Source organism: Parasteatoda tepidariorum, chromosome 10 (genome assembly GCF_043381705.1).
Source record: "Parasteatoda tepidariorum isolate YZ-2023 chromosome 10, CAS_Ptep_4.0, whole genome shotgun sequence".
Lineage (NCBI taxonomy): Eukaryota > Metazoa > Arthropoda > Arachnida > Araneae > Theridiidae > Parasteatoda > Parasteatoda tepidariorum.
In genome coordinates this window covers 54830988-54857159 of record NC_092213.1, presented here as the reverse complement: position 1 = coordinate 54857159, position 26172 = coordinate 54830988, and the positions used below count along the sequence as shown (strand labels likewise).

The following is a 26172-nucleotide window of genomic DNA, read 5'->3' as shown; positions in this document are numbered from 1 at the left end:
TAAATATGTATCTTACTTGCAAAACTGTAATATGATTGTAGTCAACAAAAAATAGTATTATTTACTGATTCATAAGTTACTAAATAGCGTTTTTATGTATTAGAACTGGTTAAATTTTTTTAAAAAAAAGCTATCTCAATTGATTTTTCTTAAAATTGAGTGATAAATAAATCAAAATATATACCCAAGAATGTCCAAGTTAGTTAATTACCATACAATTATTAAATGATGTTAATTATTCAATATTAATAATTTATATTGAATAAAGTAACATAAGTTGATATCTAAGCCTTTTTTTAAACAAAATATTATTGTATCAAAAAAGTTTATACAAAAAGTTCATTTCAAAAATAAATAGTAGAAAACAAAGTGGAAAAAAAAAATAGGAATGTATGGGTCAAATAAGAGATCATTATTTGAATCAAAAATAAAGGTTTAAAAAGAGAATTTTAAAATAAAATTTAAAATTGTGGTCCTGGAAACAAAACATTGATTTTTAGTTTAAAATAGTCTGTATTCAATAAATAGATATAGATAACATAATATCACTAAAAAAAGTTATAAGGAAAAGATCATTTAATTATTTTCTTTAGGGAATTAAGAAAATTTATTAAAATACAGCTCCTAAAATTTTTTAATTTTTATAATTATATCTTAACAAGCTCAGCATAAATTTTCAAATGAAGAAAAATTCAGGTGTAAACAATTAAAAAATAAATAAAATATATTACTAAAAAAAAACTTCTCATTAATTTATTTCTTTTGTCCTAAATTTTGATATTGCAATGACTACCATTTCTGTGAAAATTCAAAAATCACCATACTGGTGTAAAATGGTTAGTGATTCACTATCTTACTGAGGATTGCCGTTGATCACCGAGTTTCATAATACCTGGCAGGGGAAGCGATTCATCTCGAGATTTCTTCTCGGCTGGAATGTCTAAGTGATTAGAGAGATCATCAGTTCCTGAAGCTTTATTTACAGTTTTAATCACTGGAGTGTCGCCTTCGTCTATGCTAAAACGAACTCTAGAAGAACTTCCATTTTCCTCATTTGATGAGCTCCTAGAGCTGTTGATGGGCGTCCCGTTTGTAGGCGTTCCATCCACATTAGGAGATGCGATGGATAAACCCTTCGAAGGGGAGGAAGAGGCCCCTTCGATGCGCGCCTTCATTTTCGCATAAGCTAATGAACGATAGCTGCCACTGGCTTCACAATTGGAACTTTCCTGACTGTTTCGTCTTCTTGGTGTATTAGGCAGAGAAGTGATAACAGTAACGTAAGGTGGGTGATAAGCCTCTGCACTGATAGGGGGCAATGAGTGCGAAACATTCAAAGATTCGTGTTCATTTTCTTCAGATCGATAAGCAGGATTAACACTAGAGGAAGAATTAGAAGTATCAGACAGATTAGAAGAAGTTCTTCGATGGGTGTAGATTATTCGTTGTGGCGTGCGAGGCTGAACTAGACAGGTTGTTGAAGGAGTAGGAGAGTTGGGGTTGTCGTGCAAGTGAAAACTTTCCCTATTGTAGTTTTCTGGATAAACTCGTTCCACTAGATAGACATCGGGTCGCGTTTCATCAGTATAAACTTTTTCAATGTAGCATACTGATTCTGCGCCTGCACCACGATATTCCTGATAATAGTGGTAGGAAACCTCTGGATGTCGAGAGTGATCTGAGAAGTGCGGTGGGGGTGTATGATGACTATCTTGTCGGTTGAAGTCCATGTAAGACATTCTATCGAACACAGAAGAAATGCCTGAAAGAAAAAGAAAAAACTCTGCACATTCAATGAAAGTATATTCATTTTAAACAAGTGCTAAAATCTATGGCTCAATGCACAATTCTTCAAGATTACAAAACTTGTGGTCATAGGGCCAAAAGTGTCCCTTGTGAGTAATTTGACCTCATCTCTGAACAGCCATAAATATTAATAAAAAATATCTATAATCAATGGAAAATATACTTATAAAATGATGAAAAAAACATTGAAACATATAAAAAAAGATTCACAAGTTCAACTACAACAGTCACTTTAATCTGATACTGCATTAGAAAGTTTAGTAATAAAATTTGTTTTGTAAATAATAAAGTTAAATCTTTGTTGAAAAGGAAAATTTTTAATTACCTAGATTTCTTCTTTTTTTTTTATATATATGCCTTGAAATATATACTTCCTTAAATTGCTTGGTAAACTTGTTTTCTATATTTTTTATTTACTTCTATTAAATTTTATTTCTTATTTAACTTATTAATAAATATTATTATGTTTATTTCCCTTATCTACACTTGAGTAAAGAAATAAGTTATGCATGAGTTTGTCAAATGGTTTAAATAAAATTATATTAATAAAAAAAAATGCATACCAATGCTTAAAATATAAATATAACACAGTAATAGATTATTACATGTATTATGATATAAATGATAAAAAATACAATTATAGTTTTACAAAAGTTGAACAGCAAACACAGAAAATACTGTAAATTATCAGAAATCAATATTAAACATCTCTTGAACAGTTTTTATTTACAACAGACTGCACACATACAAAATATGTACAGTCATTTTTTATAATTACGAATTTGAAATAATTTTTTCACAAAAATTTCTTAAATTGTCTTTGATAATTCTCATTTCTAAAAAGTTAAAATTTTAACAGATCAACAATATTGCAGAGTCCTAATTTTGAGAGGAAAATGTGACCTCATCAAGGAAAAAAATACAGAGTATTTACTCACAAAAAAGAATCTCATGCGGCCATGGTGCTAAAATATTTCACTTGCAATATTCCACAAAATACAAACAATAATTAAAAAATATTACAATGATAATATTTCCAGAAACAGAATCTCATGATAGTAAAATATTGAACTGACAATATCTCCAGAAACAGAATCTCATTAGGAAAAAATATAAAACTAATAATATCTCTAGAAATAGAAACTTATGATAGAAAAGTATTAACTGACAACCTCCAGATATAAAATACCATGAAGGAAAAATATTTAATGGACAATATCTCATTAAAAAAATAATAAAGTTAAAATATTGTGTGCAGATGGAAAAAAAAAATTTTCTGAAACATTTATCCACTGCAAGATTTTGTACAAGCTAGGTATTGTTTACTGGTCCTTAAATGCATAATTTTTATTATTATTGTGAATTATTGTTAGCTGTTATGGCTTTAATAAATAAAAACAATGATTAAAATAAAAATAATGATTATTAATAAAGAAAAATAATGAATATTATAATAAAAAAATTATAATGATTATTTAAAAATAGAGAGCTACACATAATTCCCAGAACAAATAAAATACTTGCAGACAAAAGAAAGTGTAATGCATAAAAATACTTAAAATCATGAGAAATCTTTCTATAATGCAACATACTTGTAATTTAGAAGTTAAGAAGGAAAAAAAATGTACCTAAAGGAGAAGGACCCAACCCAGAGCTGGAACTAGTTGCTGCATGTTCACTTTCATTGCTAGCAGAAGATGATTTGCGACAAGGACTTTGAGCATGAGGTGTATAAGATCCTCCTGAACTTATGCTAGGATTGTGTTGAGGTGAATCAGTAAACCTTAAAGGAATGCCAAAGTCAAAATTTAAACCAGGGCGGTAATGTCTAGTTTGGCCATGATAGGTATTATGAGCATAGCCAGAAGTTGAAGAAAACTCATATTCTGAACTAAGACGAACTGGGGAACCTGTAAGGGTTAAAAAGTTAATAATTATTAGAGTATGCAATATATATATATATATATAGTTTAAAGTAAAAACCAATGGAAACTAAATTAGTATTTTCCTATCCAATAAACTAATTTTTAAATAATAGTTTTAATCAAAAAGAAAAAAAAAATATATATGTATGTCACGGCGAAAGACCGAAATCGGTGGTTGTTGACTTTCACCGGTGAATGTCGACAAACACCGAATACGTCGGTGAAAGATCGATTATTTCATTACATTCTTGTACATTCGGACCCTCACCGGTGTATGTTGACAATCACAGGTATGCTTTGGTGAATGTCCGAAATATTTATTACATTCGATTTGATATGAATTTATTCGTTGATATAATTACATTACTCGATATTTTAACCCTACACTGATGTTTTTTTAAGGTTAAGCGCCACTGCCCGGTATACCCGACACTGATGTTTTTTAAGGTCAAGTGCCGTTGCCCGGTATATATTTGCCCGATACTCCAAAACACTGATGTTTCTTCTAATCTATCATCAGTAAGTATTAAAATATAGACTAAATATAAATATATCAAATAAATATAATATTAACGAATAAATTAATATAAAATTGGATATAACAAATATTTCGGACATTCACCAAAGCGACTATGTGATTGTTGACATTCGCCGGTGAGTCAGAAATAAGGGTATTTAGCAAATATTTCGGACATACACCAAGCAACTATGTGAATGTTGACATTCACCAGTAAATGTTGACATTCTCCAGATTTCGGGGTTTCACCGTAACATATATATAAGAAAACAATAACATGTCACATCACTATTCAAATGAGTGCACCAATGAAAAATAGTAAAATTTAAAAGAAATAAGTGATGAGTAGAATTGAAAATTACCAAAAATTATCGCAATTTAATTAAAATACAAAAAATATGTTACATGAGGAGCATTTAATATGTTCATAAAGAAAATCAGGGACCCATACAATTTATAAAAATCTTAACTATTTCAATAGCTACTGAATCATTATTTGACATTATTAGTACAATAATGAATTAAAAAGTTTTAAAATTAATGAGTAAAATAATTTAAAATATTTCTGGAGACAATAATACAATTTTCATCCAAGCATGTTTACTTCAATCAAAGAAATCTAGGCAGCCAAATTTACTATGAAATTTATATGCATTTATACATAAAAATGAAGCAAAAAATAAAATGTAATTTGGATTTGTTGACTGGTCATCAATTTCATTTATAGACATTCCTACTATGAAATTAATATGCATTCATACATAAAAATGCAGTAAAAAATAAAATATAATTTAGATTTGTTGACTGGTCATCAATTACATTCCTACTATGAAATTAATATGCATTCATACATAAAAATGCAGTAAAAAATAAAATGTAATTTGGATTTGTTGACTGGTCATCAATTACATTTATAGACATTCCTACAATTAAACTGTCTTAACATTCACTAGGGTACAAACTTTCTAAACTAGAATCATAAGTACAATAATGCATATAATGTTAACAAAATTAAATTAGCTTAATTAAGGTGTTTTCACTACTTTATTCAGATATATACCTAATATTAATAAATTTTGTATTAAATAAAAAAATTAAAAAAAAAAAGAGTACTGTTTAAGAGTTACCTTTTTTCAAATATTTGCTACAAACATTAAAATTGCATATTTCTTGTTAGTTAGGAGAGGGGGAACTAATTTTTAACATATTATGAAAATTCCTGAAAACCACAAGTGTTATTACTCAACCGTAAGACTGTGGTATAATCTTGTCTACTAAATCGTAATATTTACGGACAAGGCATACTAGTTGACACCTCTGCATTATTCAATTTTTAAAAAAATTATGAATAGATAAAAATCATAAAATAAATTATTAAAAAAAATTAAAGAAATAGAAAATAAAATTTAAATTCTCAGAAATACCTTGTTCTGGATACCACCAACGTTTATCTTCTTCACCATCTTCTTCGGACCAGACTGGTGTTAATTTTGGGTGAATGGTAGTTTGAGTAGCAAGCCTAATATCAAATCCAGCAGCAATACTAGCAGCTATTGCAGCTATGTTATAAAGAGAAAAATTTACAACATGACTGGTTCTTTTGAGACTGTTGCCATCACCAGATGCACCATTGTAGAGGGTGTGCCTAGGTAGTGGTAAACTTTCTAACTGCCACTCCTCAGAACCTAAAATAGATAAAGAAAAAGACGTAAGAGATTTATTTATGCACAAAAACAGCTAATAAACAAAGCAATCTTCTGATGATTTTGGAAAGTCTATCTACCATATAAACATCATTGTTTATATGATAGATTCTCAATTATTTGTAGTACAGAGTGAATAACCCACAAATTATACCCTATAAATATTTAATTTTATTAAAGCTAAAAGATAAAGTGTCATTGATAGAAATATATGTATAAAAAAGGACCCTGGGAAAAAATTATCATTGTTCAGGAACTCGACCAGACAAAATATCATAGGATCAGAATCTTACCTAGGACACATATTGTGGTACTGAATTTAACACAAACAAATATTGTTAAACAGAATGACAAAATATGTGACGAAAGGGTAAAAAGTGTATCTCGTTCAGACGAAATATTGTGGCATAAAATCTCAAGCAGACAATATATTGCAAGACAAAATTTAATATGAAGTGTCATAAAAATATCTATTATGGACAAAATATTAGTAAAAAAAAAAAAAAAAAAAAAAAAAAAAAAAAAAAAAAANAAAAAAAAAAAAAAAAAAAACAATAAAAATCCCTTTTTTTAAATTTAAGCATTTTATAGATTTTTTGAAAACATCTAACTCCAAATAAATGTAAAACCCCAGGTTCTGGACAAAGAAAATTTGGAACATGTTCAAGTGAAATACTTTTTCAATGCTACTTATAACTTTCAAGTGTTTATTTAGCAAAATTTGGATATACAACTACTCAAATAATCATAAATATCGAGAAAAAAAATAGCCATTGGAGATACATAAAATTTGAACAAACAATCCAAAACAAATTTCTATTCAGTTTTTAAATATGACTAAAAATTATATATATATATATATAATTTCAAAACAAAATAGAAACACACAGCAATGAGAAAATTACATTGATATATTAATATTATTGATAATTTTATACATTTTTATTCTTAGCATTTCCTAGAGATCAGATTTCAGATTTGACATCACAGCAATAATTAGGTAACATCATAACAAGCTGTAATAATGATGAAGCATTTGCCAGAGTATCAATGTGTATCATATAATCTAAGTGTCATATGATATAAACATCATTGTTTAATTAGGGTTCGATTGTATATTGCATTATAATGTGCAAAGAAAGTAACATATTAAACAGGTCATAATGAATCTCAATTTTGATGCATAACTAGACACTAAAGTCAGAAATTATTGCTAGGTCATATTCGTCGTATTATTATTATTATATTTGGATATACGAAGAAAATCATGTAAAGAGGAGTATAGTAACAAGAAATATCTAAACTGGCAGTAGTAAGTAACAATAAAAGGATAAAATTTTGTTTATTTTCAAAGCATTCTACAAGCAATACCAATAAACACTAAATCTAAATGCGAACATAAGTTTTTAATTTAAAATCATAGCTGCCAACATAAAATGGAAAAAAATTTAAGCAGATTTTACGATGGAATAGAAAATGTATTCTAACTATAGAGCACCATGTAATATTACTCAAATAGGGTATTACAGGACATGTAATAAAAGTAATTAAAATATAAAAGCTATATTACATTAATAACACAAATTTAAATTGACTGCAACATTTTCTACCTGTGATGAACAAAATGGGCTTGAATATAAATTTATTCTAAGTTTATTATATTCTTAAATGTTTAATTTGGAACAACATTTGGAATAACATAAGATTAAAAAATAAAAAACTCCACTGACAAAATTTTTTTAAAAACTGATTTAAAAATAAGATTTCAGTTAAAATAACAAAAATAAATAAAAATAATTCTTAATTTTTTAAATACTTATTATTTTAGACTTATTAGTAGTAAATAAACAAACTTATAAGCTTACTTTCTTAATAACATAAGTTAAAGAATATAATAAATTACAATTGAAGTGCATGTTCTTAATTTTTAATTTTGGGTAACAAAAGATATAAAATAAATTTTAAGATTGCTCTGACAAACTCTTGTATAACCTAAGTTTAAAAAAAAATTTAAAATAAAACTCCACCAACAACAAATTGATTTTTTAATTAACTGATTTAAAAATAAGGAGGTAACTGATTTAAAAATAAGGTTTCAGTTTAAAGAAAAAAAAATTCTTAATTTTTCATTACTTATTATTTCAGACTTACATTATTATTAATATAACAAACTTATAAATTTACTTTCTTAATAACATAATAAACTTAAATATTAAGTTCTTGAATTTTTAATTTTGGGTAACAAAAGTTATGAAATAAATTTTAAGATAGCTTTGACAAACTCTTGACTTCACTAACAGCAATTTTTTTTTCTGAACTGATTTAAAAATAAAGAGGTTTTAGTAAAAATAACAAAAATAAATAAAAACTCTTGAAAAAAAATTTTTTTTTAATTTCTCACTATTTTAGGCTTACAAGTCACTTATTTAGTCTTGTTATTTAATCTTCATGGCTAAACCATCTGACTTTTACCAGTTTTGTAAACTTGAAATGTTATTGTAACACTTTAACATCGTCAAAAATCACACACATTAAATTTTATCACTTTTCTATATTTTAATAAATATTCAAAAGCTTTTCTCTTGAGCTGTGCATAATTCGTTTGACATAAATAATATAAATATAAAATATAATAAAATAAAAAAATTAGCATATTTTTAATTCATAATGAGTCAAATGATTAGCTACAGAATAACACAGATTTAAGTTTAGTTATCAAGGGCTAAATAAAGCAAGAGGCTAAGTTAATAAGGAATGTTGGTCAGGAATCTATGTAGATATGGATTCTATCTAGAAACTTTAACAATTAAAGAGAATTTCCTATAGAATAGAAGGATGTTTTTTTGTATTAAATCAGACCAAGGAAAATTGCTAAAATCTAGTACAGTTGACAGCTATGTAATATACATAAACATTTTACAGTGACACAACAACCAATATTTAACACCACATTTATGGGAAGATGCAACTTATTCTAGCTATATTAGTCATATCTGATTCTAAGTACTAACCACATTCAGGCAAGGCTCCAAAATTAGACAATACACTAGAATAAGCACCTCTCTGAGATTTCTCCAAATTCGGGGCGCTTTTTGACCACTTTTTATTACCGTCGATTAACAATCGTCGAGAATGACCACGTTCTTTCTGATGAACAGTACTTGGACCCCATGTTTTACCTTTTACTCCATCAACTGGTACTAGAAAAAAAAATACAATTATAAATCTCTATTTTTATAAAAAGATAACTGTTCTCTTACCATTCATGCATTCTGATTGAACAGAAAAATCACACGATACAATCATTAATAAACAAAAAATATCCAGATATCTTTAGCTGTCTCCAGCATGCAATAATGGTTATGCTGTTGAAATTATTAATTTATTTCTCATTGAATGGTATTTACAAGTAATATTTGTTATTATACCTTTTTAATTTTAATAACTTTCTATTTTTCATTTTTTTTTACTTTTATTATAATTCTGATAATGCAACATTTTAATTAAACATTTTATGATAAAGATATTTCAGTTTCTGTTTTACAATTATTAAATTGTAATTAAGTCACATTTACTTTTATAATTTGTAAAACAGTGTTCACACAACATATGCAAGTAAAATAATAAATACAAAATATTTCTGATTCTATGACTATATTAAGAATAGAATTAACTTTTTGAATTACTGCTAAATAATTGCTATGGCAAAAAAATATTCAATAACCATAATCAAAATAACCGGTTCTGGTTCGACCCGGGATCAATATTAACCGGTTTTGGTTCGTCCCGGGATCGATATATCAAACCAGAAATTAAATAATAACTTAAAAAACGTGTTTGTTAATGAAGGAATACATTTGGTGATGAATGTGTTTGTGGATATAATTAAAAATTAAATCTGAAAAGTCAAATCTGTGCAAATACAATAAAAAAAAACTTTTGGAATTCCTGTACTGAATAATTTTTAATTCTTAATATAACTAACTATTAAACATCAAGAAATAAAAAACCAATTGTGGAGATTAGACAAAAAAAAAAATTCTTTTTAATCCTTTCTAACATTAGAATAACCTAATGCCTAGTCTTTAATTTTTGATTCATTCAAAAGCAACAAATGAAAAACGCACTTGGTTACAAAAAGAGGCAAGTGATTAAAAACAAGATCAAATTTCTATTACTCAAACATCTAAATCTTGATGTTTGGATTATTGAAAGTATTTTAAAATACCCTGGTAAAATATCAACTTAACCATTGAATTTTTTTTTAAAACTTTTCAACACTGAAGCTCGATATATCACTTTTCTTGATATTTTTTTTAAAAAAAATTTTCCTAAACAATCAATAATTAACTCCTCAATAATTTGAATTTTTCAATTTATTATTTTTTAAAATTTACAATTTTAAACATTCTTAGTAGTTTCAAAATGATATTCAGTTGCGATTACTGTGGTAGAAATAAACCAATAACTTTACAAATTGAAATAAATTTTTCCCAATTTTATTGTTGTGATAACTCATCTAAAAAGTAAATGAAAAAAAAAACATGGCTATTCATACTGTTGAAAATGTTTTAATAATAATAATAAAGATTTTTTTATTTCTGGTACAGTTGCACTGTAGTTTTGACTGATTAATTCCATTTCTTACTTACAATACCACCCAAGCGGTACCATGAGGACACAATAATATTTCTATCAGAGTGTTAAGTTGAAAGATTTGAAGTTTATCCTAACTCTCTTGTTTTGAAAGTAAGGGAAGATTAAAAGATTGCAATAAGAAACACTTGAAAATGCGCAGTTGTAACTTGTGAAGATGTATTTTACTTTGCCATAGGATTTTGCTTGAAGCTCCTAGCTGTTTACTATTCTTTTGATAACACTTTTTTTGTAGATGTGTGGATTTAACACTAGACAATTTCAAACTTTTCTGCATTAACTACATGGAGTAAATAGAATCCCTGAAAGTTTAAGCATCCATTTATAAATCTAAACTCATTGAGAAAGTGAAAAAAGGCATCAGAAAAGAGAATGATATCACCACCAAATTTAGTATTCCATAAAAGTTGAGAATAATAATTTTGTCTGCTTCCAATGTTTAATTGTAACTTTTAATTTATTTTTTTGGACATCAAATTTTTGATAAACCAAAGCATTTTCTGATTATGCTTAAGTTATTAAAGTTTCACCGTATTTCACATATTAAAACACTGAGTTTCACACTATACATAGTTTCTGCTATATTTTGAAATGTTACATAAAACAGTCTCATAACACCATGTAAATCAATGGGTCAAAAGTTTGGTATTGCTTATGTACAACAAATTACAACTCAGATTCTTGCTTATAATAAAATTGCCAAAATTTCTCATAAAAAATTTATTTAAAATTTTGAAAAAGAAACTTACATGCATAAGCTCTTAGTCGAGGTAGATTTGGAGATGCTGGAGGACTTTCTGGACTAGTAGGCATGCGCAATCCTGCAATTTCAGGGCGCATAGTAGGAGAGGGCTGAACAGTTATATTGTGTCGAAAATCTAAGAAATGAAACAAAACTTTAACAAGTAATGAAGGGTAGTTTAGCTAAATTATTACATCAAATAACAGTTAAGAAATCTGTTATGTAATAAAATGAATGAGCATATGTTTTACATAAAAATGTCTGCACAACAAATTGAATTCAAAACCTAAACAAGAACCTGGTCAATGATCAGAAAAAATTAACTTTTCATTTAGAGTATTTCTTGAAAAAACTAAAAGGACAAGGGCTGTTTTGAAATTAATGATCAGCGACATTCTTTCTGCATAACAATTTTTGCAAAATTGAAATAATTCAAATTCTAATGATATACTAAATTTGAAGTCTATGTTAGCAGATCTTATTCAAGCAAAGTCTGACCATAATTTTGAAAGTTAGAAACCCTAATCTTTCAAAGTGAGTAGCATTATAACAACTGTCAAAAACCACATTTTAAGTTGAATTTGTAAAATTCTAAGTTAGGCAAAAGTCTATCCAAAACTAAAAAACATCACACTGGGTCTATGAGATCTAAATGTTTGAGACCTCTACTTTATCTCAATTATTATACTAGTTTACAAAGATAAAAAAAAATTCTATATCAGTATTCCTATAGAACTATATTTTTGATTTTTATTAGGACAAAATTCAACTAAAAGAATAGTGAAAAAATAACTCAACCAAATATTTTGGAATAGTCATCCAGAATCTCCAAATGCTACATTTTTGAATTAATCAATATAAATGAAAATGAATATGTGTGTACTCACATACTTACCTAAATTTAGTTTAAATGGAAAGTATTTAATGAAAGATATGAAATAATAATTCTATGTCAGTGGCTCTTATTCAAGCAAAGCTTGACCATAATTTTGAAAGTTAGAAACCCTAATTTTTTAAAGTGAATAGCATTTTAACAGCTGTCAAAAACCACATTTTAAGTTGAATTTGTAAAAATTCTATGTTAGGTAAAGTTCTATCCAAAACTAAAAAACATCACAATGGGTCTTTGAGATCTAAAAGTTTGAAACCTCTACTTTATCTCAATAATCATACTAGTTTACAAAGATAGAAAAAAAATTCTATATCAGTAGTCCTATAAAACTATATTTTTGATTTTTATGAGGACAAAATGCAACTAAAAGAGTAGTAAAAAAAATAACTCAACCAAACATTTTGGAATAGTCATCCAGAATCTCCAAATGCTACATTTTTGAATAATTATAAATGAAAATGAGTATGTGCGTACTCACATACTTACCTAAATTTAGTTGAATTTGCATTTACGTATTTGTTAAAAAATATGAATAATAAAGCTAACTTTATTATTTTATTATTAACTTTATTATAACCCTAGCAACAATTTTACCTAGGCCCCAATTGGGCTCAACATGGGTCCTATAAGAACATGCACCGAGGGACCAACATTGGGATGTCTAGATTTTTTAATATTGGTCCTAGAATGGCCTATATAGGGCCTACAATGGCCAATATAGAACCTATATTAGCTAAATAATGGATATAAAATATTGGGTGAATCTGACAATTCTACACAGGACCGATATTGATTGTAAGGTGATTGTAAAATATCGGGGGAATCGGAAAATTCTATATAGGGCCAATATCGGAAAAATAATGGCCCTTTAAACCCTTATTGAACCAAAATTTATGAATATTGGCTCATTGAGGGCTCAAGTTATTTTGCTGCTAGGGTTATGGCATTTATAAAACAAGGACAAAGCAAGAAAGATTGTAACAGGGCTTTCATATTTTAATATTCCATAAAAAAGGTATTTAAATATGGGAGAGCTCAGCAAAATGGATCTTTACTTTCCAACAAAAGTAATTAATAAGGTTTAAGCATTAATTTTGGTAGCTGACTTACAAGATGACCAGGGCAAGACATAAAATATATCAGTAAAAGATAAATACTAATTTAAGATATATAATCATTAGGAGTTCTTATGAAGTCAAGCAAGCCACAATAAATTTTTGCCATTTTTCACTTCAATCAGAGTTTGTAATATTCAAACAGTTCTTAGAAGAAGTTTGAAATGTAACTCAGAGCTTATTTTGTCTTTTTAGTTGAGTTTTAAGTTACAAAATCACAGAGTTTAATTACAGAGAATAATTTTAGTGTTGCATGTCTTTTATATTAATGAGCAACTTGTTCCAGCTGATAAAATAGCATTATGCTTTAACGTTAACTTTAATTGAATACTCCCTTCATTTTGTTAGTAAGTAAAAATAGCATAAACAGGTGGGGTTTTTTTTTAAATGTGGACAGTTTAGAAAACTTTTCTTTGAAAAACGGAGTCAATAAAGCCATTAACTCACATTTTAACTCCATTGGGGGGGGGGGGAAGATTCTAATTAGGATTGGACAATTGAAAAATATTGAAAATAGAAAATCATCCAATGTTTAAATTAGTGTATACTTTTTAAGCACCTTATTTCAATTCAGTCTTAATACTTTTTGATGCATCAAATACATTTATTTCAAAATCCCAACACAAAATGACTGCCTAATGTTATTTGCTTATTCACTATTTTATTATTTCAATAAAAAAAAAACATTGATTTAAGTAAACTGATTTGTAAAAATTATTAATTTAAATATAAAATATTTTTCATACAATATAATTGAAAAATTCATAATTAGGGCATGATGTTTAAGTATTATTTCATGACAAAGATTTCTTACTAACAATAATACTAATAATACTTACTAAATATAATAAAAGGGATATGCATGTAAATAATTATATTTCAAAATAGACTTAAAATTTAGAAAAAAGCGACTACACATGGAAAAGAATGTCATGGAAATTCTAAATTATAATTTTCCCTTAAATGTATGTAAAATAGATTGTGAGTCAAAAATTTTTTTTTAATCATACTCATTTAGTTTCACGCTTATTTAAATTAGATACCTTTAAAACTTATATGAAACAGAGTAACTTAAAATAATTTTTTTCAGTTAATTTTTTCTGATCTAAACTAATTTATTTTTTGTTAGATATCTAATTAACAAATAGTCACCCAATTTTCAACATTCATTAGCAACTTCAGTTTGAGAAACGTAACTATGATTTTATTTATTTACTGATAAGCTTTTAATAATTAAATAATAACTTTAACCCTTTAGTAGGAATTAATTATTTTAGCTGTAATATTGTTTTTAAATAACATTAAGTATTATTATTATAATATTATCTTAAGCTATGTTTTGGTTAGTATATGTAAAAATAAATAAATAAATAAAAATCAAAAATTTGATTTCAATCAAAAAATGAAATTTTCTGATTTAAAAAAAAATCATAATTTTTGCCAACTCTGTATACAAGTAAAATACACAAAATTCAATTTCCAGCAAACGATTTATCCTACTCTTGGCAAAGTGTTATTTCTAAGGATTTAATCAACATTATGAATGTATACATATGAAAGAGAAGATTATGTTTCTTACATATTTTTAGAAAAGATTGGATGATTTTGTATAGACAACTAATATGGAATTTTGGTTTTAGTCATTTTTCAAATTATCAATTTAATCTTGTTATAACCAATGTCTAAGAACATTACAGCATTAAATTAATTAATTACTGCAATAATTACATTACTGCATTAAATTAATATTTTTACCTAAATATTTGTTTCTTTCAAAAGCAAGAACTCAGAAACACTTTATAGGAAAGGGATAAATGTTTTTTTTTTTAACACAAGAATGCTACTAACAATATCTTTTTTATGAGATTGAGGAAAATTGATTGAGATATTTTTTAAAGTAATTTTGTTACTATTTGCTTACTTTTTGTAAACTTTAAATGAAAATTATGAATCACACACATTAAATTTCAAAATAAAAACTTACCACTAGGCATGCTGATTTGGCCACCAGATTTAAGCAATTTCAAACGACTTTTCTTAAACTTCCCTTTTCGTTTCTTTGGAGTTGGCCGCCCTTGTTGCTGCTGCAGAATCATAATGTTTAATTCTCTCTCAAGAAGATCAATTTCACGCTCAGCAAGTTCCTGTTCACGCTTTCTTAAAAATTCCTCTTGTATTTTTTGTTGTAACAATGCTTTTGTGAGCTCTTCTTCACGGCACCTTAATTCCTATTAAAAAAATTTATACAACTTATTAATAAATCAAGCATAATTAATAATAAACTGTGCAATTAATATTTCATGCATTCTTAATTAATTAATTGTAGGCATCCCCTACTATTTTAAGACATTTATTTTAAAATTTAAACGGTATGACTTTTAAGGAAAAGTATGAAAATGAAAGTACATTTGGGACTTTAATACGCTTATTAATGTTTTTTTTCTTTTTAAGAAAAATATATGATTCATGGTGCCACAATAGATGTGAAACATATGTGGTTTAACCAGTCAGTTGTTGTATTCATTATACCGCCTCTAGTTGTGTATATATTTGTCTTTGAATGTTTAATTAAAATATTCTTTGAATGAACCATTCAGCCATTTTGACTACTGGATATTGTTACACATGTTGCTTTTCAGAATAAGTCGATCATCCCACTGAACGACCTTGAAGGAAGAAAAGCAGTAAGCCTTTTACTTATTACTTAGATACTGAAATTTAAAATTTGGTTTATTTTAAAATTTTTAAGGCTTTTAACACAAATCATGAAGTTAAAAACTTTACTAGGAGGGTCAATAATTTAAATCAATGGTTCAAATCATGATTTTTTTTTTCAAACTTAATAATTGATTCACTTGATTTAAGAAAAAAACAAATTAAATTATTAAAACAAAAAGAAAAACAATGATTAAGTTAATTTGTTATGATTTTTAAGAGGTTATAAATAGAGTACAACAATTAAAAAGTTTCTTAAGGCGTCAAAATAATTTTATAAAATTTTAAACAAGCTTATATAACTTCTTTCATATTAAACTTGCGATCGTACGTGGAATTGGGTGTCCTACCAATCTAAATTTGTAAAATAGTCAAAATATGTCATCTGCATATGTTTTATTGCAGCAAATCATTTCTTTATTTGTAAACGGCATTTTTTCTCAATACATTACAAACAAAGAATTGCCAAAAAAAGAAAATTAAAAAAAATACCACAAAAGAGTTGGTGTAAGAACGTTTTTATGCTTTATAAATAATATTCTTTCAGAATAACTCAAAAGTACCTTCTCTTTGCAACGCAACTCGTGAAACATTTCTGCAATTTCATGCTTCCAATCTTCTTGAAGAGTGTGAAAAGACTCTTGAGGGGTGTTCATAAAAGGAGACTGGGCTATTTCAATTAATACATGAAGTATGTGTATAAAAGACGGTCTTTCATGGGGGTCAGAACTCCAACAAGCTGAAAAAAATTTTTAGTTTACACTAAAATCACATTTATAGACAATTCAAGAACACTGTAGATTAAAAATGAACTTTTTTACTTAAGAAAAGAAAAACATTGCTTTATAATATGCATACGCTGCATGCAAATTTAACAATCCCACTTTTTTGGTTGTTGCAGCTATAGTTTATTTATGTCGTAGAGCTGCACAGTGAGCTATTGGTGACGGTCTGGGAAACAGCCCTGAGGATGATCCGAAGACATGCCATCACAATTTTGATATTCTGAAAAGGGGATGGCACCTCTGCTTCGGCAGCCTGATGACCTGCGTGTAAAGTTGAGTACTTTACAATAGAATGGTTAACGAGGACCAATACTGCACTCCCTCTGGCCTTTAGTAGACTGATCGAAGTGGTCACCCACTCGCACACCGATCACAGTCAGTGATGTTACACTTCGGAGTTCTACTAGGAACCGTGCCTTAACGATCAATCCACTGAGGGATCCCACTTTTTTGGAAAGAGCCACTGTCATTTAGCAACATGCCAGCCTAATTGGAAAAGATTCTGGCATTTTAAAAACAGCCTAACACTTTATAAACTGTGAACTCATATACGTAATCAACCTACAGCATACTTATAGGCTAATTAGAAAATACATAATTCATTAATTAATTAGCCTAATATATTTCAGACAGTTTTCAATCGGTCAAAAATAATGAAGACTGATTCTAAATAGCCTTGCAAAAATTTTATTTAGGGGTGTACGGGGCACCTTCCTTACAGAAATAGTTTATATAATGAAATTAGCTATGATTTGTTACCCGAATGCACCTGTTTTACAAGATTTTTTTTTCCTCACCAACATCGGAGATAATAATTACCAACATGGGGTATAGATTATACTTGTGGGTCCAGATAAGTATGAGTAATGACTGGGAAAGTGGTAGCCAAGGTTTCAACGTAAAACCTCAAGGTTAGAGTTTGCCTAGTTGTTTCGAATAGTAGTTGATTTTCATGTTAACTTTGAAGTGATGCAAAAAATCTTATCCGTGTTTATTTTAAGCTTAAGTTTGATTGACAGCTTTAAACTTGACCGGAAAATTGCCGGGCTGATGCTTTAAGATGAATTTTTTTTTCTAACTACATTTATTAGATAAATTAATAATGTTCAAGTTATTTTGAAGTGATGCGCAGAACGACCTTGAAGTGATGCGAAGTATGTCCACTGAGTGTCAGACTAATTTTAATTAGAGGAGTATAATTTTTGTGTTAAGAAGTAAATTTGTTATTTTATTCAGTTTTTGACAGAACAAAACAGTCACCTGAGGGCTAACATTTGATATAGATAAGCGGTTACTTATGAACTGCATGTTTTGTGTTAAAAATGACCGTAATACAAGCGAACCTCGAATTTCATTGGGTTACAATATTTGATTTTGTTCTCAGCATCAGATACAGACGCATAACAAATAGTTGCCCAGCGGCTAACACATTTTAGATAAATTTGCAGTTATTTATGAAACGTGTGCTTTGTGTTAAAATATTACCGTAATACAAATAAATTTTGAATTCATTGGGGTTGCAATATTTGATTTGCGCTAACGAAAATGTACTAAAAGTGGTTGATGAGGAAAAAAATCACCAGACACCAGGTACAGATGCATTTCAAATCAGTTCCATGAATATTAATAAAAAGAATTTATTTAAGTGATTTAATTAAACAAAACACATACCTTCCATTAAATTAGAAAAAGGTGATGGGCACGTTGATGGTATTGGTAACGTGAGTTTATTGACTGCAACACCATAAGCTACAGCTAGTGCATCAATACCTTTGTATGGAGTTTCTCCAGTTAGCAATTCCCAAAGTAAAACACCATAACTGTAAAAAAGAGAAGTTCATAAAATGATGATCTTGGATCTTAGCAGTTATAGAGAGAATTTTTTAGAAGACACGTGGACTTACATCTTTATCTACAATGCTTACAGCATAAAACAAAATTCCTTATCTGCTAAAGCAATCCTTATTATCTTTATCATCTTGAGTACAAATAAACTTTATTATGTTGAAGTTCTTAACTTAATTGAAATTCACAAATTTTTAAACTTTTTAAAATCATCTTTGAACATAACAAATATAAAATAAATAAATATAAAAATTTCTAATTGCACTAAAACAACTAACTACTGTTGATAAATTTTTGAATAATTTTATATTTAACAAAGATTTAAAATTATTATTTAATGTAATAACTATCATAACAATATTCAGGCAAAATATTGCAACACAAAATAGTCAGCATCCCAAACTAATGACTGCAATTTGAACGCCTTGAAATTACACTCTAAAAACACAGATAAGTAGGAATTAACGTTTTCAGTGTTATACTCATTATTTGAAAATGAACTGAAAGTGTTTCTTATTTTAACCCAGCGCTTTCAGTCAAGATTATGGATAGTGAAAATCATCAGTGATGCACTTTTGCACCAAGATTATGCGACTAGACATACTCTGTAAGGTTGAATCTGTCAAAGATTGTGATTGCCTGACTGAGAATTCATCTATAACAATGCAGTCATACATCACCCTATAACAAACTATAAGCATAATAACTATTTTAAAAAAATTATTTGCAGGTTAAGTTGAAATTTAAAGCAATATCCAAAATTTTCAATTATTTTTGGTTATGTAAGTCTGTTTTTGGGAGGAAAGTGGATCTTTTTTAATTGTTTATTAATAATACTAATTAATAATTAAAAAAGTTTTCACAATTAATAGTTTGATACTTTTAATTTAAAAATTTTAATTATAATACCCAATTAAAATATTTATTATTACAATTAGATAATTAATTATTTATTAATTTAATCATAATTTAATACTTTTAATTACAATAATAGTTTAATTACTTTTAATTTAGATTATAAAGCAGTATTTAACGCTTTGTTTTAAATAAACCAAAAAATCAAATTTGTTTTTCATTTTAAAAAAAATTCTTTTTTTCTTAAAAAAATATATGCTTACTGTGGGGACGGTATTTATCGACAATGTCAACCTTCAACAATGAAAAGATACCCCACCATAGAATCGAGTTAGCATGTCTTATATACTAGTAGATTGGAATTATATTTTTTGTAGTGGTAGATACACTACACTTACCTCCAAACATCACTGCCTTTAGAAAAAGTAGATGATTTGATTACTTCTGGAGCCATCCACGCATAAGTTCCAGCAGCTGACATTCTTGTAGTTTTATAAACTTCTCTAGCCAATCCAAAATCAGTGATCTTCAATGTCTTATTTCTTAAATTATTATTCTCTAAAGCTTCACTCAGCAACACTGAAATAAAATAAATTATGCATAACTGAATCGACAAATTCAAAAACAGGACATCTACAATGAATTTGCTAAAGAGATAACCCTATTTGAGACTTATTTCAAACTCCTTGAACTTAATACAGTGAAACCTCCAAGAAAGACCACCTCTATTTAAGACCACTTTTGAGAAGCATGGAATTTTTTTTTTATAGACTTTGTATTGAAGAAAACCTTTAGGAGAGACCATTAAAACCTCTCCCAAACAGGGCAAACATCTAAAAAGGCAAAACACCGTATGCGAAAAAGTTCAAATAAGGAAACATGAAGAAATATCGAAACAAATAAGTAGATTAAACTGTATTCAAGATATTTGAATGAGACACTTATTCAGAGAGCTCTTTTTTACTGTAGAACCTCATGTTGCAGTCAAAGCACACTAAAGACGATGCTATTAATGATTTACATCTAGAGTTGAAAGTTAAATTATGACCAGAAAAAAATTATTTTAGTAAAAACAAGCATTTCAAACAAATAATTCCATCTTTTAAACCAAACTATTTTTTATGATATTAAATTAAATGCAATTTTAAACAAAAAAATATACTTGTTTATTTATTTAAAATAGCTTTATCATTCATAATTGGTAAATTTATTTTTACACATAATTATATCAGGTGGTCCTGACTGCGAACCCAATGGCTGCGGGTTCGAATCCCGCTCTGGGCATGGATGTTTCTCTCTCTTGTGTTGTCCTTTGGTGTGTTTGATGTGTGAATGTGGCCCACCCTATGAACAGGTTTGTGGCAGTGTGGTGTGGGCAACGTTACTCGCCTCCATGACTTTGATTCACGGGTGCCCACTGGGTAACGCGAAATGAGTAACAAATCTGGCATCTTGTAGGCGAAACGAATAAAGTTCAGTGTCTGCCATTGGAAAAAAAATATATCAGTTGGGATTATCTTTATAGATGCTAGATTTTATTCATCAATCCGTCTTTTCATGATACCAACAAAAGTGACATTTCTGCACCAAGAAAATGACACAGACTAAAATCAAAATCATGTACCTTCGATAACAATTTTGAAGTCAATGGAGGTAACCTCTCAGAACAACCAACCTCCATCAACAACTATTTTACTGTGAAACAGAGATTGGTCTCTCCCAAGAGGTTTTACTGAAATATGAATTCAATTACTGCAAATATAATCAATTAAAAATATATACTGAGCATCATAAATTGTTCTAGACTTGGATAGGAGGCAGGGTTTCCTAAAGTAGGCCTTCTAGACTTTAAGGCAGGGTCTTCTAAAGTGGGCCTAACTCGAAAAACACGTCTAGGGTTTTTATACAAGCAAGACCACTTTAAAAAAAGTTTAATTCACCAAAATTAACTGTATTAAATCAATAGATTTTACTTAAAAATAAAAGTAAAATAATTGTGAATTATTATCAGCTAACATATTAAGCTATGTTCAGGGCCACTAAAACCCTTGATTGCATGATTTTACTTCTCTGGTAACCTGGTTAACTGCTGTAAACAACAGTTGATGAAGTTTCAAAGGTTGATATAAAAAAATTTAGATTTTTCATGAATTTAAATTAGAAACCCTTAAAATAGAGGTACACAACCTTTTTGAGTGAAGAGCCATTTGCACTAAAGGTTGAATAACAGATGGCTGCATGCGTACTTAGACATGCTGAAGGCAAATATGATAATTTTATTTGTATAAACATTAGTGTTCTAAGCACTAAATTTTTTTTTTATTAGTATGATTGGTAATATGATCACAGAAAATTAAATACTTTTATTTATTAGAATTCATTCAAAAATGAAAAAACTAATATTTTTTGAATAAATTTTTTCCAGTTTTATTAAAAATTGATATGTTAAAAAAATATGTATAAATATTGGGGAAAAGGAATTGTTTTGTTTTTCTAACATTTCACGTAATAGGAAAGTTCATTTTAAAATAAATTCTAACAAAAGAGAAAAAAAAAATTAATGATCACAGAATAAAAGTATGAAAAAAATAAATAAACACATATTCACGTGTGTCAGTGTGCAGAGTGGTTACAATTGTTGTCCTGGCGATACAGAGAAACCGAGTTCAGTCCACACAGCTCGCAGAAAATGTAAAAATGTAATACAAGCTTTTATTTATTATTTCTGTGTCTTCTAGATGCTTCTAGAATGTTCCAATTTGTCATTTCCTGTTCAGTTATTTAGTTCTATAAAAGATAAGGTGCTTCAAGTCGAAACACCAGTCATTTTGTTCTCTGTACGTTTGAAAGTTCTTAATAAATCTCTTTAACTTTTTGAGCTGCTTTAGATTCATTCTACATGATAATAATATTTTAATCAGTAATATAAATTCATATTAAATAATTCAATTAACAAAATTTATAAAAATTGATGTTTTCCTCCTCTTTTTAAATTTTTAGTGACGAAATGACTTGTATTAAAATAACTGGAGTCTAAAAACCATGTGGAAATGCTATGAGCGAACTGACGAAAAAAAGATGGAAAAATAATTTGGATTTACGATGAAATGAACACATAATTATATAAAAAAGTGATTATTTAAATGCACTATTAAAAACTCGTGTGTCGCAATAACATTGAAGTTTAACGAAAATGAGACCGTCAAAACTATGTGGAGAGGTATCACAATGATTACCAGGGCTCTGTCCAGGCTGAATTTACTACCATTTAGTGGTACCTTCACAAATTCAACTTTAGGAAAAATGGTAATTTCACAAATTCAATTTTAGGAAAAACGGTAGTTTCACAAATATTTTTTCTTAAAATTTCATTTATGTATCCCTTAAGAAACGATAAATCCATATTTTTGTGTTGATTTTTAAATATAAATTTTAATTTTTTAAAAATTATCTCCAAATTTTCACAAAATAGGTACCTTTCAGAAAAACCTAGACAGACCCCTGGTTACAACAACAGAAAAACAACACAGTTAAATTTAAGATATTAAAACGAATAAAGCTCATTAATAAGACATTATTTAAATGCTTAATTTAAAATTCGCATGTTGTAATAAAAATCAGAATTTTTAAAGCCACGTGGGAATGTAGAGCAATAACTGCCTAAAAAATAGAAAAATTATTGGGATCAACAATTACAATAAAACAGCACAAATAAAGCACGTCAAAAAGTGACAAGATAAATCTGCGATTTAGAACTCTTATTCGTGTACGGAAATAATGTCTCAATAAAAAGGGATTTTAAAAATGACATTGAAAAGCATAGCAATGACTGCCTTCAAAAAAAATATAAAAAATTTAGATTTACGATGAAATGGGACCAAATAAAGCTCATCAAAACGTGATCAATCAGATGAGCAATTTATAACTCGCAAATAATATCACACTAACTGTACTGGGATTTTAAAAACTACAGGGAAATTAGTAGTTATGGCTGCCAAAAAAAAAAAAAAAAAACTATCAAAAAATTATTGAATTTATGATAAATTCGGCAAAAATAAAACAAGTCATATGTAAACTTAAATTTGAAGTTCAAGTATCATAATATCCATTAAAAATATTGGATTTTTTTAAAAATCATGTGTAATTCCAAAGCAATTACCGTTTAAAAAGTGAAAAAGAAAAATAGATTTACAGTAGAATCTCTGCAAATTGAGCGTGTCAAAGAGTGATGACTTAAATGTGCCATTCAAAATTTTTAACAATTTTTTTTTACACTGTGTTTTAACCAACAACAGGTTGGGCACTCCTATCTTAAAACATCAGAGCAACTCAAATTTGAAAAATGCAGCCTCAATAATTTAGCCAAGAAAATAATTGGAAGTTTAGAACTTTTAAATGAAATTTTTACTTCTCAAATATCAAGCATAATTTCACTTACTATATTAAAAATATACAAATCAAATCATGAATTACATTACTTAATAAAAAATTCAAATAAATGTAAAAAGTAACTTTTAATTAACTATTTTTTGGACAAAATTTTTAAAATTTACAAAATAATTTGCTTAGATTCTGAAAAAAAAAAAACTTTTCAAGTTTTTAAAAAAAAGAACTTTTAAGGCTTCTTCTTCAAATTGTGGAGATTTACCCCGTATTTTGTTGGATAGAAATTAAAATAAATTTTAAAAAAAATATGTTTAAATTAAAAAAAGAAGTTTTATAGCTAATCATTAAAATATAAATTTAAATATTATAATTCGATAAAATTGCTTATGCTTCACTATTAAAAATTCTTTTACAAATCTATGTAAAAATTGGATCTTTCACTCCATATTTTCTTATAATTTATTAAAACCACTAAAACTATTTAAATTATATATTTTTTTTTTAACCATTTTTACAGCATAAATCATTATTGTTTGGATAAATGACTAAGTTACTTAGACTATCTTTAAAGCACCTGAAATTTAAATAAATTTATTATTTACTCACAAAAAAAATCATTTTTCTGACAAATATTTCCATTTATGATGTATTTAAATCTTAATAGACTGATAATATATGGTTGGAGAGCTTAAGTACAATCTCCCTTACTTTGACATCTCATCAAAATGTCCAACTCAGGTGAAAACAATATAGGAATTATAAGCAACATTGGTTAACTGTCAGATTTTACACTTAAAAATAATTACTCTATATTTTAGACAAAGTTTTTAGATATGTCAGCATTACAATGCTTAGGAAAATTTCCGCATCACTGCCTATGACAAAGAAATAGAAAAGTTATGGTAATAACGAAGCATTGTCATGCGAGAATCTAAAACAATTTCATAAAAAAGATCTAACTCGAAGGGTACCTATAACTCGAACCGTTTCCAGGCAAATCACTATAAATCTTTTTATTTTTAAATTTTGGCAATTACAAAGCTCCTTAGAACCTTGAAGATGGTAAGTTAATTCAAATAAGTACTAATATAAGTACTAAACAATGTACCAACTAAATAATAGCCTTTTAATATACTAGATTTTAAATTATCACGGCATATTCCATAACTTACCATTACTAGATTTTAAATCACGGTGGATTAACGATACTGGAGCTTCATAATGCAGATAGTTCATGCCTCTAGCAATCTGTATTGCCCAATCAACAAGAACATCAGGAGGAATTTTCTTTCCGCTCAACACTCTATTCAAAGGGCCACCACGGGCGTATTCCATCACTAAACATAGATTTGGCTCTTCAAGGCAGACACCTTTAAGAGTAACAATATTAGGATGATTGAGCAACCAGAATAATTTGGCTTCTTGTCGAACATTTTCGGTGGTGACACTGATATCTTCATCCGGATCTTGCCTAGCTGCCTTGACTGCAACTTCATTCCCACGCCAAAATCCTCTGTACACCTTGCCAAATCCACCAACTCCGATCACTTCTTCCAACTCCAGCTCACTAAATGGAATTTCAAAAGGTCTACTGCTGTTCCCTACCTCTTCTAAGTGATTCACGTCTTTTTGGGTGACAAAATTGCTAGGAAAAATACCAACTTTGTCACCAATTTTACCCGTCCACCAACCTTCATCACCGGATATCTTGGAATCTTTGGATAAAACCTCAACTTCTTCACCTCGACGGAGCGACAGCTCGTCATCTCCAGCAGCTTCGTAGTCATAAACAGCTGTCCAAAATCTATTGTGATCATCTCGGACAGTGTCACCCTCAGCATTCCCCTGGCTAGTTTCCATGGAATAATATGGTATATACAAATGATTCAAGTTACGTAGTACAGATGAGCTGATTTCCCCCCATATCCATCGAGAAAATTTGAGGGGAAAGTTTTCCTATAGGAATGGAATCTTGCGGCTTAGATATAGTATAAACTGAAGCTTCGTCGTCAACCTTGCACATTTACTCAGCTTTCAAAAAAATTTCAGACGAAAAACACATAAAGGAAATGAGAATTGGTCACAGTATGTTTGTGGGACTTTGAATTTGCACTCAGTAGTGCTTCTAAGCTGAATTATCTCCCTTAGGAGAGACATATCAGCCTAATAATTTTTCACAACAAACAAATTTACATCGCCATGTTAGTGGATGAAGAATAGACGATCTCTC

The 26172-nt window shown here is 28.2% G+C and overlaps 1 protein-coding gene across 2 annotated transcripts; it reads right to left on the bottom strand.

Moving 5' to 3' along the window:
• Positions 1-476: 476 nt before the first annotated feature.
• On the bottom strand, positions 477-26172 carry LOC107439566 (mitogen-activated protein kinase kinase kinase 11). 2 transcript variants are annotated; one of them, XM_043056989.2, is made up of 10 exons: positions 25115-26172; positions 19955-20135; positions 18528-18676; positions 16635-16810; positions 15341-15584; positions 11357-11485; positions 8963-9151; positions 5673-5933; positions 3435-3716; positions 477-1762 (listed from the first exon to the last, which is right to left on the bottom strand). In XM_043056989.2, the coding sequence occupies exons 1-10, from the start codon at positions 25800-25802 to the stop codon at positions 849-851; spliced, it is 3213 nt and encodes a 1070-aa protein (XP_042912923.1). In that variant the 5' UTR covers positions 25803-26172; the 3' UTR covers positions 477-848. The 2 variants fall into 2 exon arrangements, with proteins under 2 accessions (XP_042912923.1, XP_042913371.1); XM_043057437.2 differs by lacking the exon at positions 11357-11485.